At 35.5% G+C, this 17,621-nt stretch overlaps 1 protein-coding gene and 1 non-coding gene across 6 annotated transcripts in view; one reads left to right on the top strand and one right to left on the bottom strand.

The window, feature by feature from the left end:
* Fbxl17 (F-box and leucine rich repeat protein 17) overlaps nucleotides 1-17,621 on the bottom strand; it is a 489,427-nt gene that overhangs the window by 330,317 nt on the left and 141,489 nt on the right. For all 5 annotated transcript variants that reach the window (XR_015438886.1, XM_087180688.1, XM_087180687.1 and 2 more), the window contains one exon: nucleotides 14,655-14,762. Coding sequence is in view for 4 of the 5 variants with exons in the window: in XM_087180688.1 (XP_087036814.1) it covers nucleotides 14,655-14,762 (108 nt within the window). In the remaining variant the exon portion in view is untranslated. The remainder of the gene's footprint in view (nucleotides 1-14,654; nucleotides 14,763-17,621) is intronic.
* On the top strand, nucleotides 11,677-11,877 carry LOC147826563 (small nucleolar RNA SNORA73 family). The gene has a single exon (XR_015439026.1). It is a non-coding gene; the product is annotated as a small nucleolar RNA SNORA73 family (small nucleolar RNA).

Below are 17,621 nucleotides of genomic sequence, written 5' to 3'. Positions count from 1 at the left end.
TTCCATCTTTTTGGCATATAGGTTCTCGTAATAGGTATTGATGATCCTTTGGATTTCTGCTGGGCCTGTTGTAATTTCACCCTTTTCATTCCTAATTGCATGGATTTGGGCCTTTTCTTTCCTTTTTCTGATAGGGTTGGCTAAGGGTTTGTCAATTTTGTTTATCCTTTCGTAGAACCAACTCTTGGCTTCATTGATTTTTTGTATTGTTTTCTTAGTCTCCATGGCATTGATTTGTGCTCTGATCTTTATAATTTCCCCCTTTCTATGGGCTTTGGGTTTGTCCTGCTCTTCTTTTTCTAGAAGCTTGAGGTTCAGCATCACGTTGTTTAATTGGGTTCACTCTGTATGAATTTCCCTCATAAGACTGCTTTCATTGTGTCCCATAGATTCAGACAGGTTGTATTGTCATTGTCATTTAATTGAAGGAACTGTCTGATTTCTTCTTTAATTTCCTCTGTGACCCATTGGTTATTCAGAAGTGTGTTGTTCAATTTCCGCATGTTAATGAAGTTTTTGCGGTTTCTTTTGCTATTGATCTCCAATTTCATTGCACTATGGTCTGATAATATACAGGGGATAACTTCAGTTCCTTTGCACTTACCTAAATATGTTCTATGAGCGAGTATATGGTCTATTTTGGAGAACGACCATGTGCAGCTGACAAGAATTTGTATTCTGATTTTGTGGGGTGAAACACTCTGTAAACATGTTAAGTTCATTTGTTCAAGAGTTTGAGTTGTAGTATTTCATTGATTATTTTTTTTCTAGTTGATCTATTTGTGACAATGGGGTATTGAGGTCCCCCACTACTACTGTATTAGTGCTTATTTGATTTTTCATGTCCATTAGTATTTGTTTTATATAGTTGGGTGCACTAGTGTTTGGTGCATAGATATTTATGACTGTCATCTCTTCCTCTTGGATTGTTCCCTTACAAGGGTGTAGTGTCCTTCTTTTTCTCTCTTAGTCAGTGTTGGTTTGAAATCCACTTCAGGTGCAAAGAGGATAACTACTCCTGTTTTTTCTGGGTTCCTGTCACATGGAGTATTATATTCCACCCTTTAACTTTCAGTCTATGAGTTTCTTTTTGATTTAGGTGTGTGTCTTGTATGTAGCTTATTGTTGGATCTTGCTTCTTGACCCATTCTGCCAGTCTATTTCTTTTGATTGGTGAATTGAGATCATTAACATTGATGGTTATGACTGATATGTACTGACTTACCATTGTCATGACTTTTTGTGTTGGATCCTCCCCTTTTGCTTTAATTTCTTGTCATGCCCGACGGATTCATTCTGATGGGCTTCCTGGGGTTGTGAACCACATTGTCTTTTCCTAGGATTTTGTCTAAAATTTTTTGGAGTGCTGGTTTGGTATTCATGAAGTTCCCAAGGTGCTCTTTGTAATGAAAATATCTTATTTCTCCATCAATTTTGAAAGATACAGTTTGCAGGTATATCAATCTGGGTTGGAGATTTTTTTCTTTTAGGGCTTGAAATATATCACTCCTAGCTCTTCTTGCCTTGAGGGTTTCGGTTGAGAAGTCTGCTGCGATTCTGATGGGCTTTCCTTTGTATGTGATTTGTTCCTTTTCTCTAACTGCTTGTAGAATTTTGTTGTGTTGTGTTTCTGGAATCTTAACAATTATATGCCTATGTATATATTTTTTTTGATCAAGGGTTGTTGGAGTCCTACATGCCTCACTTACCTGTATGTCAAGTTCTTTCCCCCTGCTTGGGAAGTTTTCTACCATCACTTCTGTGAACAGTTTTTTTATGTCATCTGCACTCTCGCCTCTTTCTTCATTGACTCCAATCAGTCTTATGTTATTCTTCTTTGCATTGTCTAGCAGCTGCTGAATTGATTTCTCATGGTCCCTTACAAGTCTGAACCAGTTTTTGTTTTCCTGGTCACTAACTACAATCTTATTTTCTATGTCTGAGGTTCTGTCTTCACATTGGATCATTCTGCTACATAGACTTTCAATTGAGTTTTTAATCACCTGGAAATCTGTTTGCATCTGTTTTATGGATTGTATTTGTTTCCTATGTTGGGATTGCATCATGTTCCTCAGCTCCTCTATTTTTTCATCTGTGTTCTCTCTAGATTTATGAATCATGTCTTGCACTCTGGACACAATCTCTGTTTGTTATGTGAGAAATTATTTTTGATTTCATTTTTTCCAGATCCTCTTTTGTTGCCAGTTCAGGGATTCCAGGTGGTTGAATATCAGAGTGTTCCATCTCATTCCCTTTGGGGTTGCTGTAGGTGATCTGGAAGTCTGGTTCTTAGGCTTGTTTATATGTCTTCTGATTTTACTGCTGGGGGCGGGGGGTTCTGCTGATGCCCACACGGCTTACCTCCTCTGTGCTGGGAGCTGTGGCACCCCTACCCAGATGCCTCCTCTGCGCTGGAAGCTGTGGAACACTGACCCAGAAGCCTCCTCTGGGCTGGGAGCCGTGGCACGCCTACCCAGAAGCCTCCTCCACACTGGGAGGTACCGCACACCTACCTGGAAGCCTCCTCTGTGCTGGGAGTGGTGGAATGACTACCCAGAAGCCTTGTCTCTGCTTCGAGCTGTGCCATGCCTACCTGGAAGCCTCCTTCATGCTGGGAGCCGCGGCACACATACCTGGAAGCCTCCTCTATGCTGGGAGCTGCGGCATGCCTATCCGGAAGCCTCCTCTGGGCTGGGAGCTGCGGCAAGCTGACCCAGAAGCCTCCTCTGGACTGGAAGCCATGGCACACCTACCCGGAATCCTCCTCCACACTGGGAGCTGTGGCACGCTTACCCGGAAGCCTCCTCTCGTCTGGGACCTGTGGCACACTGACCCGGAAGCCTCCTCTGTGCTGGGAGCTGTGGCATGCTGACTCAGAAGCCTCCTCTGTGCTGGGAGCTGCAGCACGCCTACTCAGAAGCCTCCTCCACCTGCTTCATTATTCTTGTCATGTAAGTGGCCTGTCCTTATCATTCTAGCTACAGTTTTCCTAGATTCAAGACAGTAGTAGAGGTACACAGTCATCTGAGGAAGGGTCAAGTTTAATTTAAATCACATGTCCAATTCTATTCTTTGTGCTTTGATTTCAATTCTTAGAATTGCCCCTCCCCGAAAGAAAATAAATACCATCTCTATTCTTTTAAATAAACTTTTATGTAAGAAACACAAATAAGGCCAAAAGGAAGATGTATCACTCAGGACCTAACCAAGAAAACAGAAACTACTATGAGTATCAAATTACAAGAAGGGAATTTCATTAAGAGAATTGGTTATTCTGGTAAAGGACAGGCTGAAAAGACAAACTGGATTTTGTAGTCTAAGACAGAGATACAGCAAGAGTAGGAAAACACCAGCACCCCAAAGCTGACAAATGAAATGTAAGACTTGGTGTTGCTGGAACCAACAGTCAACCAGTACAAGCTGAAGCTGCAGGAGATCTACCCAGAGCTGGAGCCAGAAAGAAGAAAGAACTGTTACCAGCAATACTACTACCTAAGACAGAGAGAAACGTAGAAAAATTCATACATTCTACCTCACTTGGCCTCCCTATCTCCAACTAAACACAGACTACAGAGTGAAGCCTCCTACAGAATATAGCTACAGAAGGACTTACTTAAGAGTGAAGAAAAATCCTGCAGGCAAATAGGCGTAGGCCCAGCATGAAGTCAAAAGAGAGAGAAACAAGATATAGGTTTCCAACAATGAAAAGAAGCACAGTCTATCTAATGGGAGTTCTTTTATAACAACACAGAAGCAGGAATAATTGTCAGAGTATTCCTGTATCTTGCCTAGAAACCCAGTGTGCTGACCAGTTTGTTTCCTTCTTTGAGCAAAATGAAAGCTGTAAAAGTTATAACTGGAGATTTCTCAAGCACAGGGGTATTTGTTTCATTGTTAAAAGTCCAAGATTGATAGCCAACTGCATGATGAAAAAGTACCTCTGATCAAACACAATAACCAAGAATTTCCTCTAGTGAATATAACAGAGAAAGCTCCGGCAGGAAGCTTTTTCTTGGGAAAAAAAATGTTGATGGCCAATCATCCCACTGGGATACAATCAATTGAAGGGAAATCTACGGTGGGGAAAGCAGCTATGGTCCTGAAGGTTTTGTAAATACACTGTGATCAACAGCTTTTGTGTAAATGCCTGTGATACCTCTGGGCTGGAGAGCAAACATGTGAGGAGCTCAATTGCCTCTAGTCAATGTACTCTATTGGCATTTTTTTTGGGTGAGTGTAGTGAAAGGAGAGCTCAGAACTAAACCCTAATCCATAAATTATTGTGGAAAATAATGAATAATAATACACAGGCCAAAACTCTGGTTAAATGTTGAAGTTCTAAGCTAAATTTCAAAGCACTTTACACTCTCATGAGTAACTTAACTTCTGGATAACGGAGTTACTATGAAAATGAATTCCCTACTTTCAAAGAACAACACAAAAAGACACAATATAATTTATCTCTCAGTATCCAGGACCCCTTACAATCTTATGGTATAGTCTATATATTCTAGATCATTAGTATAAACATTACACAGTGTTGACATTGGAATAAAATCTGATTTTTTGGACTCTGACTAAAAAATTAGTACAGTGTGTCTATGTCAAAGTATGTATGTAAATGCGTAAGTCATATCCATGCCCACAGGTACTTCCCTGTGCTGAATGGGCCTGCCCATGCACAGTAAAAATATTACTTAAATGAGACAGCCAAATTGATTCCAAATAAAATGCTATTAAGTTAAATGTTCAAAATTATGTGACTATATATGTCAATGTTATCAATTGTTTTTACATTAATTATTCTATAATTATCAATAAACATGTAAATTAATAAATGAGGTGTATTTACTTTTTCTCAGTAGTATATTTCTTCACTAAATTATCAATTTAATTCTCATTAAGCCCCAAATCTTATTTCTCTAATTCATAGACTGTTGTGATTTAGAAATGGGACTCCATCCATTTTAAAATACCACTATTTGTCTTTAAACCACAAGAATAAGTGAAGTACAGTCACAGCAATCCTCACATAAAATTCCCATCACAAAGCAGTGTGAATGAAATTGACAGTGTAAAATAAAGAATGAAAGCAACATCTCACAATATCTTTCTTGGATAAAGACTGACCTCATGTGTTTGAGACCAGATAAAATAAAGTTGAAATCCTTTTCTGTAAGAATATTGGCAACAAAATCCACAATTCATAGGCAAATATGTGATAAAAAGATTGATGAACTGAAGATAATATAAGCGCAGTAAAATAATATTTAAATATTTAAAACCAGGATCTAAGAAAGTCCCTTTCAAAAACACTGCCTCCTCTCCTCTTTTTGTATTTATATTTATAAGTAAAGCCTGAAGCAACCATTTTATCAGAGGATAGGTGGCACAAAGAAACTAATTTGCTTATTTTACTTGTAAGAACTGTCTCAAACTGAGTTATTTGATTGTTTTTTGTTTTGGTACGGGGGATCAAACTTGCGACCTTGCGCTTGCGAGGAAGGTGCTGGCTGGAACAACTGAGCTAAATCACAGGCCCCTAAGCTGAGTCATTTGAAAGATGAATCCATTTATTTTATGGGTATTATACCCATACATCTAGTTATTGCTGTTCCTGAAATAAAAATGTAGCATGAACATATTACAACTTGAGTGTGAATAACAGTTACAAAATATAGAAAGAATAGCCTTGTTGAGAAGATATTACTGACTTAACAGAAAAATATAAATAAATGTGATAAATTACTAAACATATAAACACTGTCCATAATAATTTAGAAAAATTAAAATCAAAGTTACTAATTGGAGTAATAATAAGGTAGAATAGTACATTTCTGATTCAGTGTATTGCTACAGGTGGAGTTTTAAAATACAATTTTGGTTTTTCAGTGTGTTAGACAAACCATTAAATAACCCTTAAAGGACAAGGAGGGGAAGGAAAAACATAACAACAAAGATAAAAATATATAACTATTAATTATAATATTCAGCATTAGCACTCAGGTAGAAAACTTGGTCCCAAAGTTTTTAAGATTTATTTTCATAAAAATTGTTTCACTTTATTATTTTAACAAAAGAAGATTAGGACTAAAGAGTTAAAAGAAATTCTTGTATATTGTGATGAATACATTTCTTATTTTTTTAATTTCCTATTTCTTTAGGTATGTGCCAACCATTTTTCCTTATGGAAGGAAAGAATTTTCCTTACATATTTCCTTACATAAATCCATGTATTTATGTATAAATACATACACAAAAAGATGTAGGTAAATGCTATCATTGTCTTATTTACAACTGGGGTAACTAAAACAGAGAGATTAGATGATTTGCCCAGGAAATTCCATCAGCAGTCATATCACATCAACACTGATAAGGGCAGTAAATAGTTTTGTTGGTCTCTACAAACTTCTAAGGAAACAATCAGCTAATGTATCACATCAGCCCTAGATAACCCATTATCATCTATATTCTCCAACAATTAATATGTCTCAACCCTTCAATGGTGAAAGGATTAAAAGAACCACAACCATGGTCATTCAACAAAGGCCCTTTCATAATACTGAGTCATATTCATTATGGAATATTTCAGAGCTGAATGAATTTTAAAACACATTTTCCACATCTCAGAATACCACTCAAGCACCTATAAATTTGTAGACTGGTGCAAGCACTGTGGAAATCAGTATGGAGATACCTCAAAGAACTAGGACTGGAAGTCCCATTTGACCCTGCTATTCCACTGCTGGGGATCTTCCCTAAAGAATTAAAAGAATCATACCACAGTGATATATGTGCACCCATGTTCATAGCAGCACAGTTTGTAAAAGCTAAAACTTGGAAACAGCCCAAATGACCATCAAATGGAGACTGGATAAAGAAAATGTGGTTTTTTAATAAAATGGAGCACTACTCAGCCATAAAAAATGAGAAATTAGAGATATTTATTGCTAAATGGATCCACACTGAGGCAATACTCTTAAGTGAAATAAACAGGACACACATGTGTAAATACCAAATAGTTTCTCTGGTGTGAGAAACTGAAAGTGTATATAAGGACTAAATGTATAATAGGTAATGTGAAATAGGAAGAAAAGGGGCAAAGGGGAAGGAAGTGGGAGGGCTAGAGGAAAGGATAGAAGGGAATGGGATTAATATGAGAAAATGGAAAAATAGGAACAAAATCTTTATAAATAGGGAGGACTGGAGGGGTTGAAGGGAGGGCTGGGGAAGGGTGAAAAATAAGAACCAAGAGAGACTATGTAAAAGTGCAAATTTCCAATGATGAATGTCATTATATTGTATACCTACAATGTACCAATGATTAGAATGAATACTCGATAATGTAAAATAGGAAGAAAAGGTCCAAAGGGGTAGGAGTAGTGGGAGGGGCAGGGGAAAGGAAAGAAGGGAAAGGAAAAATGATGAGAAATGGAAAAAATGGAAATAAAGTCTTTGTAAATAAGGAAGGGTGGAGGGCATGAAGGGAGGGCTAGGAATGGGGAAAAAATAAGAACCAAGATGCATTATGCAAAGGTACAATTCCCGATGAGAAATGTAATTGTGTTGTATACCTACAATGTACCAATAAAAGAATTTAATACAAAAAAAAATATTTCATCTTTCCCTGATAACACGAAAAAAAAAAAAAAAGAAACAAATGAATTGGTAATCTATGACTAAACAGCAATCTCATCCCTTAAGTAGTAAAGCAGCATATTCTACAGAAGAAGATATTTTAACTAACAGTTGTTTCAAATTTTAAAAAGCAAGAAAGTTCATCTTTCATTTCTGTTCTCTGAATAAACAAGAAAAAGAAGAAAAAAATTGAGTTAGCTGCATAAATGGGGTTTATGTTAAATCAACTGAAAAAATCAATTTTGTTTTCATTTTTAAATTTTTCAACCATAAGCCCTTTAAAAACTTTTTTAAAGTTCTTTAAATGTGATTATGGTCCAAGTATGTAACAGAAGCTTTGGTATTTTAACTGATTATCTTCATGATGAACTTTGTTTTTTAAAACAAACTCAACCAACCTATACTTGACATAGCCCAAGAATTTAATGTTTATAAACTGAATAACTAAATCCACAATACAATCAAATGCAGCACCAGAATATTAATTATTAGTTAATGAAAGTTTAAAATATATCAACAATATAAAAGGATGTATTACCTCTGACTTATGACAAATAATAAATATTCACAAAGCATGTAATAAAGATGAACTTTTATCAAAAATTCATCATTTTTCCTAAAAATCACTTAGAATAAAGTCCTGATTACTGACTGAAATCATCTGTGTACTGATCTTCTTTGAATCGATCCACAATGGATCTGTGACATTAAATACCTGAGGACTTCTAAGGCTTAAACTCCAACTGCATGTAAAATATAATGACTGGCTAATTCTAACATTTTAGACTCCACTGGACTATTCAACTGATTTTTAAAATTAATATTATATGTTAATAAATACTATTATTATTATTATCCTGAGGATTTTCTATACTATATATTCTTTAAAAGTATAATATTGAATATTACAGTTTTATTGTGCAAATTGACATCAACATTTTAACATCTTAAATTTTATTACTATAGAAATTTTCAAATAGAAAAAAAAGTTTGAGAATAGTACAGTGAACTTCCATGGCCCCATAGAATGGCTCAATCATAAATATTTTACCATTTTTTATTTCCTTTATTGGCCTACCCAATTTTTTTTTCTTTCTTTTATTCCCTTGCAGCCAAATCCCTAATATCATGTCATTTCAACAATATTCAAGTATGTGACCCTTACTTTTAAAGTTTTTAAAATATAACAAATATGCTACTGTCAACCCTGACAAATTAATAATCTCTTAATATCATCCAATGCTTGGATCACATTCAAGTTTTCTCAACAGTATCAAAGATGTCCTTTGAATGTTACTTTGCTTTAATCAAAATCCATGCAATATCTTCATATTACATTTAGTTGTTTTTTGCTGAATTTTTAACAAGCATTCCTCCATTTTTTTCTCTCAGTGTTTATTCACTAAAGAAACTAGGTTATCTGCCTCGGACAAACATGCATTTAGTTGAATGTTTCTTTGTGGTGATATTTAAAATGTTAAATCCCAATATTTTCTTTAAATGGCTAATTATAGAGGCAAAATTAATTTCAAGCACTTTTAGGCAAAAAATACTGCACAAACAGGGTTGTGTACTTTCTTTTACATCACTTCATGTGCATACAGAGTCTAGTTATCTCACATTTCCCAATACCAAGATTGATAAGTGAGTCAAATTATATCATTAAATGACTATATAAGAATATCAATCCACATTAGTGGTGTCTGCTTTCATTAATGATCATTACCTGAGTTGATTCTTTTGCAATAACTAAAAAATTGTGTTCTAATTCTATCATTTCTTTTCCATTATTTATCTAAATTTCCATATAGAACATTTCCTTATGCAATGCATGGTCATTTCTATGTAGTATGTAAAAAAGGATAAATGTGTGATTCACAGTTTGTTTATTCACTCAATGAGCTGCAGCAACCTTACTACACTCCAAAAATTAATGTTTCTTCAAAACAAAAGGCAAGATGGGCTTTATTGAGGTAAAACTGACATATCAAAGACTGGACATATGTAGACTACACAATTTGATACATTTTGACATATTCATATACTTACGAAATGCTCATCACAATTAACACAATGAACTTACACATCATCTTCCAAAGTTTCCTCATGTTTTTTGGGTCCCCTCCTTTGTTCCCTTCTCTGCTCTCCCTGCTCCCAGTCTCCAGTCAATGACTCGTCAGTTTACAATCAGAATACAACAGGCGGCCAGGGATTTAGCTCACACGTGTGCGCAGACACACACACACACACACACACACAAAATACAATCATTTCCATTTCCTAGAATTTTATGGACCTGAACATGTTTTATTATTTTTGGTTGGGTTTTTTATACTTTGCAAAATTATTCTAAAATTAATCCATGTCACTGTGTATCAATAATTTACTAGTTTCAAATGTTGTATGGTACCCTGTTGTAATCCATACAACAGATCAGTCAAATACATACCTACTAATAGTCATTTGAGTTGTTTCTAGTTTGGGGCTATTACAGATAAAGCACCTATGTGGAGCTATACTTCCATTTCTCTTGGACAAATACCTAATTACATAATGGCTAGATCATGTAGAAGGCACACATCTAACATGTTCAGAAATTAAATTTTAGTGTAAAGTGTTTCATGAAATGGAAGCTGAGGATACAGATTTGAGATTTCTTTTTTTTCTTCTTATACAGGTATTTAGTTCTATTAATTACATCTAAGTAGTAATTTAGCAGCATCACAGGAGATCTGATAAGTGGTATTTTCATTTTCATTCACTTCAAAATACCTTTTAATTTCTCTTATTTTCTTCCTCACTCATAGGTTATACAGATCGAGATGCATGGGACATGGAGGACCCCACAGACAGGTGGGCTCCTCTGCTGTCCTCTCAGCTCCAGGGCTCTGTCCTCTGGAATCTAGCTGCCTTGGTCTCCCTGGTCTTGACATTCTGTCTTGTCACTTCAAATAGTTTGCGGAGTTTTGCCTGGGTTACCCCTCACTGGGCTGCAATCTGAATATTCTCCCAATGAGTAAACTGAGACAATCAGAGGACTCCTCTTATTTGTTTCTCATATCTCAGGGATCGCTTCCTTGGTTGTCTGATATCCAGTGTCTTGAAAACCACTTCTTCATATATTTTATTTTGGGTTTGTCTTGAAGATGAGAATAAATCTGGTCTCTCTTGTTACATCTTAGTAGGATAAAGCAGACCAGCGTTTTTTATTTTTTATATTATTATGAACTCAGGATTTCTGGATATTTTATTTATTTTAATATATCAATCTCTTCCTATTTGATTCTCAAAGTTCCCCTATTTAAGACAGTAGGAATCACTCCATTTGGCTTTGACTCCTTTGACATGTTCCTTCTACTTCCCATATTGGTAAATAACAGCTAAGTGCCCCAACCTAGACATTAGGGATTAACTGTATATTTGCATTTGCTGAAGTTGTTTTTAAAAATAGGACAGAGAACAAAGAAAATTTTTTATATGTATAAGGAGGTATAATATGATGAAAAAATACACCTATGGTGGAAGAGAACCAATTCTGCTGCATACAACACTAATATTCAACTGTTAAATAGAGATCACAAAAGTTTCCATCCTAAACATGGAGTTCTATGCTTCCAAACAGTCCAGTAAAACTGACTTTGTTTTCTCAACTTATGTTCATTTGGTTTTGGCTATTTCTGGACTCTCTTTTATACAGAAATAGCAGTTTGAAAAGAAGGCTTCCAAGCTCAGTACTGTTTGATATTAGCAGAATCTACCTAACACTAAGGAAATGTCATTAATATTATAAAGTAAATGAGAGTCCAGTTAAGACTGAAAATATCAAAACGAAATTAAATTAAGAGACCAAATTAAAAGGACATCAATATTCTTCCATCTATTCCCAATCTGCTGTCTTCTGGCATTTGGTTTAACAATCTAAGATGTCACAAATCTCCAATTTTCCTTTCTAATTCATGGCTTTTGACATTTGTCTTAGTTTCAGTGACACCCTTCACAGTCCCTTATGGTCCAATAATCCTAAATTCATAGATTCTTTCAGGTATAAGAAACTTTTTATCTCTCCCCGGGCTCTGTCCAGGTGGCATAGGGGAGCATAGGGTTCTGCCCCATGATATACAGTCCCTTTCCACAACACTGGAGAAGAAGCTGGGCTTTGTGTCTGCGCCTGCATATTCCTAAAACTTCTCAGAGTCCTTTGGGCAATGACTGAGGAGATAAACCATGCAGGAAACAATATTTTAAAAGAAGAAATTTTATATCTACAGATAGATTATTAAATCCAGACCCATGGTTTGAAAAATAATAAATTAAGGGGACACAGATTTTGTGTAATGTGTCTCTTTTAGCAAAGTTTGAAACCAACAGCCAGTAAAGTTATATGTGAGGGTGACTTTCTAAATCACAAAAAAGTAAACATATTTAGGTGATAGCTCTCTCAATACTCTATATCTCACATGTCCTGAATAATTTATTTTAAAACTATATGTACTATGATGATAATAAATAAGGGAAACAACTTTTCAGGGACATTTATAGATTTACAAATATTTTGTAAATATTTTAGTAATTGATAAAACATTAGAATGCAAATATTTTAAACTAAAAATCTTTAATTTTCTTAAAATCAGAGTTGTATTCATGGTTTTCAAGAAATAAAAGAGCTCTGAAAAATCTATATATGTTTAAAATGACATCTGGCTTTAACTTGAATCCAGGAAACTATTCTGGTATAATACTACACCACAAATCAGTATTCTCATCAAAGCAAAAAAGAAAAATACACTCTTTAGAACTTTGTGGACTAGGATTAATATATGAGTCCAATTGTTAACAGACCAAACCAGCAACCCTCTTCTATAATCTTCAGAAGAACTTTCTCAGCAAACTGAGCTTCCCAATATAGACATTTGCTGTAGCTATTTTGTCACAGAGAATAATTCTACCTCTTAAGTACCAGTGTACCATAAATTTTGGCCATCTCAAAATGCTCACAGAAGCTTACTGATCTAATAAGTCTTGTTTTGTCTTTAATGAGTACAATTTTGGGCGATCATAAAAATCCCACATATGGTCATTACAACATTTGTTGTGCACAATCTGTTCATCCAACGGCATTTCTACTCTATACTATAAACAGCATTAGATGAGAAAAACATTCATCTACCAAGATATTCAGGCCAAGGTTATTGGAAATAAGTAAAAATTATGGTTACATATGGTCTTGGTTACACTAAGATGTTCTGATAGAGCAATAATAACAGTCCATATCTATCCTCTAGCTTTAGGCTCTGATCCTTAAAATACAATAATATCTGATCACTCATTTAAGACTCAGTATAACCACATGCTCTCAGATACAGTAGCTAAGAAAAGTGATTTGACTTTTTTAAAATCAAAGTTTGTACTGTTTTTCTAGCAATTTAGATACCATAAAATCTATTTTAAGATTAGTGAGCATTAGTACTTATTGTGGCACTGATACTAATCTAGAATCTTGCATATATTACCTTATTTAATACCCAGAAAAAAAAATTGTCCACTTAATTAATAAGTAGCAGAGACAAGAATGAAATTCAAACTAGCAATGGAGTCCAGGGTCATACTCACTGTGTATCTCTACCATAGTCCTAAATAAATCATAAACATTTATTCTTTCATGTGGAAGGAAAGAAGACAATATTTCCCACTAAACTGAGCCTGAAGAGATTTGAAGAGATCAAGCCCCCAAAACACTGGGATATTACTGGTTTGCAGCATAGTGCTGCAAACATAGTGGTTTTCTAATCATTAAGAAGTGAAGGAAGCTTAAATGAAAAGGTTTAGTCAGCCAGTAAACAGGAACACTTAAGATAAATTAAGTTCTATAGGATAGAGTTACAAGCTGTCAGTAAAAAATTTCAAACAATACACAGGTAATTTTATAGACAGCAGATTTTTCATTATATGAATGTGAGAATTTGTTCCTAATCATACTAAAGCTCTGGAAAGCAGTTGAGCTGAGAGATCACAAAGGACTTGGCATTTTTTCATCCCTGCTAAAATATGAGACATCTTATATCTGGTATAGGAGTGAACTGAACTATCAGGTAAATTTTTGATATACAGTCACCTCTTTTCACTTTACATATTCAGCTTAATCATTCTGACCATATTCACTTTGAAGCCAATGATATGTGACCTAATGATATGTAAGCAGTTAAAACTCAATCAATACATCTTCTAAGAGCAGTACATTAAGTTAACATTTAAATGACTCGTGTCACATGTATCAGTTTCTTTAACGCATATATTCAAAATGATCAGCAATTAAATAGCAAGAAGTTTCTCGTTTAAATGATTGTCACAATGCAGAAAGTGTAAGTTTGATATTATTATATTAAACTGGTTTTAACTTTATCAACACTAGTACATTTCTATAATGGTCTGACTATCCCATATTAAAGTACACTTAACAAAGTCAGAGAGCTAGGTGTAGTGGTATATGCCTATAGTTCCACCTACTTGGGAAGCTGAGGCAGGGGAATCACTTGAACCCACCACGACTTCAAGATCAACCAGTGAAACACAGTGAGATGTCTCAAAAAAACCAATGTGCTAGGCATGGTGGTACACACCAGTATATGCCAGCACTCTGGTTAGGTCTGAGGCAGTAGGACTACAAGTCTGAGCCCAACCTGGGCAACTTAGTGATTCTGTGAAACCCTGTCTCAAAATGAAAAATTTCTAGGAAGGAGAGGGAAAGGGGACATAAAAGAATTGCGATGTACCAACTCCTTGCAATGAATGTAATAATTATATACTATCAACATATACTAAGAAAAATAAAAGTACCTAAAAACAAGTCTCTGAAAAAAAAAGGCCAGGGCTGTACCCAAGCAAGAAGGTGCTAGGTTTGATTCCTAGTAATATAAAAACAAAATATATTCAAAACAAGCAAACAACAAAAACAACGTTAGGACCCATCATCTGAATGATACTCAGAAAAACCAAGGAGAAGTAGCCATGGCACCTACCTTGGTTAGGTGGATGACTCCTTTAGAAGTCACTGAACAACCCATGAAGCCAACATACTGAAGTTCAGGACAGTGTTCAGCAAATGCTTTCACTGACTGGTCTGTCACCTAGGGAAGAAACATGAAGAAAGTATTTCAACATAAAATTACAGTGAACTTAAGAATATGTCTACCAGAAATTCCCTCTGCCTTACCTTGCATCATTACCAATTCCCTTTCCACTGGAGCATTTGAATCAACATACAAAATGGTACAATATGTACTGTTTTCTTTTTTAAAGTTCTACTTGACCTTATATCCCATTTTACCTATCACCTCATGGTTTTGTATTTAATCATAAAAATACCCCAAAGAGATGCTGACATCAGCTATGTCTACTTCTTCCGTCTTCTTCTGTCTCTTTTGTCTCTCTCTTTCTCAATCTGTGTCTAGCTTTGTGTGTGTGCATGTATGAGAAATATCTGAGATAAATATCTCACATTTTTATTGACAGTTATTCACATATCATCAAATTCACTCTTTCAAAAGGTATAGCTCAGATGCTGTTAATAAAGCATCAGCAAGCATCACAAGGTTGTGAACCATCTCAGAAAAAAATTCCATGCCCATAAACAGTCATTCCTGTTTCCCGTTTCCAACCCGTGACAATATTCTCTTTGTGGATTTGTCTTTTCTGGACACTACAAATGGAACATACAATTGTAACCTTTTGTGTCTGTCTTATTTCACTCAGCATAATATTTTCAAGGTTTGTCCGTGGAGTAGACTATATTAGTACTTTGTTCCTTTATATTGCTGAATATTTCATTATATGTATACAGCACATTGTTATGGGATGAAGTGTGTTCTCTCAAAATTCATATTTTAAAGTATAATCCCAAGTGCAACAAAATTTGATCATATTTGGAAACAGGGCTGTTGCAGATGTAAATATAGTTAAGTTAGGATGAAGTCATATTATAATAGAGTGGACCCATAATCCAATACACCAGCTATCCTTATAGAAAAAGGTATCTGGAATACAAACACATATGCAGGGAGAATGCCATGTCGAGATACAAAGTTACGCTGCTACGAGCAAGGAATGTCGATTTTTTTTAAGTATCAGAAGATATGAGCAAGCCAGGAACACATAATTCATATCCTTTTCTATCACCTTCAGAAGGAATATGGCTCTGCCAACTCCACAATTGTAAGACAATAAATTTCTGTTTAAACCACTCAGTTTATGGTACTGTTATAGCAGCCCTTGGAAAATACTATACACTTATCTCCCTCTAATCAGGTTTTTGTTTCTATCATTCAGGTGTTACCACCCATCAAATTAAACAGTCAATTTAGGTCAGTAGTGGTAAACCTATGGCACACATGCTGCAGTGGGCTGTTTGTTATCATTGAAAGCTCTAAATGGTTCACCATTACTGGTTTAGATTCTCACCCTAGCCTTTCAACAGCATCTGACACAGTTGATGGTTTCTCTTGAAACAATCAATTCACTCATTTATCTATGAGAACTACATTCTCCTGAGTTTTTTTCTTCCTTACTGGTGGCTCTTAGTCACTCTGCTGAATCTCCCTCTCCTTTCAGTCATTACTTTATTTCTCTTATCTGTCTTACTTCACATCCCAGCTGACATAATCTAATCTCATGGCACTAAGTAATAAGTATTAATCCTCAAGTTCCTATCTCTAGCCTAGGCCTCTGCACTCTACTTCAAACTTCTATATCCAACTGTCTCTGCCCTTGGACGTCTATAGGCACCTCAATCATAATACATCCAAAAGAAATCTTCACATTCCAAACAAGCCTGCTCTTCCCTGGGATGCCCCCACTTCCACAAAGAGTATCAATATTCACCTAGGAATTCAAACCAAAACATTTTCCTTTCAAATTCCATCCAGTAAACTAAAAAATGTTGTCAATTCTTCCAAACATATACTAAATCTAGCTACTCTCATCTCTATCATTGCTACCAATTTGGTCCATTACTAGCATCTTCTCCTACCTGAACAATGGAAACAGCCTAATTTAGGCTTAGGAATCTGATTCCATTCTTGTTCCTCTATTTGTTTTGTTTTGTGTTTTGTTCTTTTTTTGTTTTTCTTTTGTTTTGTGAGATAGGGTCTCTCTATGTAGTTCAATCTGGCCTTGAACTCACTATGTAGCCCAGGCTGGCCTCAAATTCATGATGATCTTGCCTCAGCCTCCTGAGTGCTGGGATTGCAGGGGTCTGCACTCACATTTGGCTTCCTCTCTTTATTCTTCACATAATGGCCACAGGATCTAACATATATCACTGTTCTGTTCAAAATTAATTTTTTTATTAGTACATGTTTGCAGTACAAAATTTTTTATCACACTTAAAATCCAAACTCTTTACCATGGTTACCAAAGCTCTTGACAATTGACCCCAGCAGACCTCAACTTTCTTCATTCCCTTCCATTTCCCTCATTTATTCTACCCAAAGTAGTGTCAGTCTTCCTCAAATATGCCACATTTGTCTCTGTCTCAAAGTCTTCATATTTGCTCTACCCTTTTCCCCAAATGTACCCCCAATGGTGGCCACATGATTCACTTAATTTCATTCCTTTCTCTGCTTCATTGGTATCTCCTGAAAATAACACTATATAATTCTGCCAGTCGCTGTCTTTTACTCTGCTTTTTTCCATACCATTAATCATTACCTAATTACATAACACACCTATCATTAGTTTGCTGTCTTCAAGCTAACCAGAATCTGCTCTTCCACTATAGTAACCAACCATTTTAGTTTGTTTTGGATGGCTTTAGTCTTAGAACCAAAAGTCCAACTCCCCATAAAATCTCTCAGTATAGACTAATACAATGAGTATTACAATCCTCTGAGGAATTTATTAAAAATTCAGAGCCAAAAAGGATGGAGCTCAAGGATTTGTATTTTTAACGAGCCCTAAAGTGACTCAGTCATTTTAAAGCTTAAACTCTC

This window comes from Heterocephalus glaber, unplaced genomic scaffold, assembly GCF_053883595.1.
Source record: "Heterocephalus glaber isolate CG9 unplaced genomic scaffold, H.glaber_assembly_v1.0 deba00001465, whole genome shotgun sequence".
Lineage (NCBI taxonomy): Eukaryota > Metazoa > Chordata > Mammalia > Rodentia > Bathyergidae > Heterocephalus > Heterocephalus glaber.
This window is presented reverse-complemented; position numbering and strand designations above follow the sequence as displayed.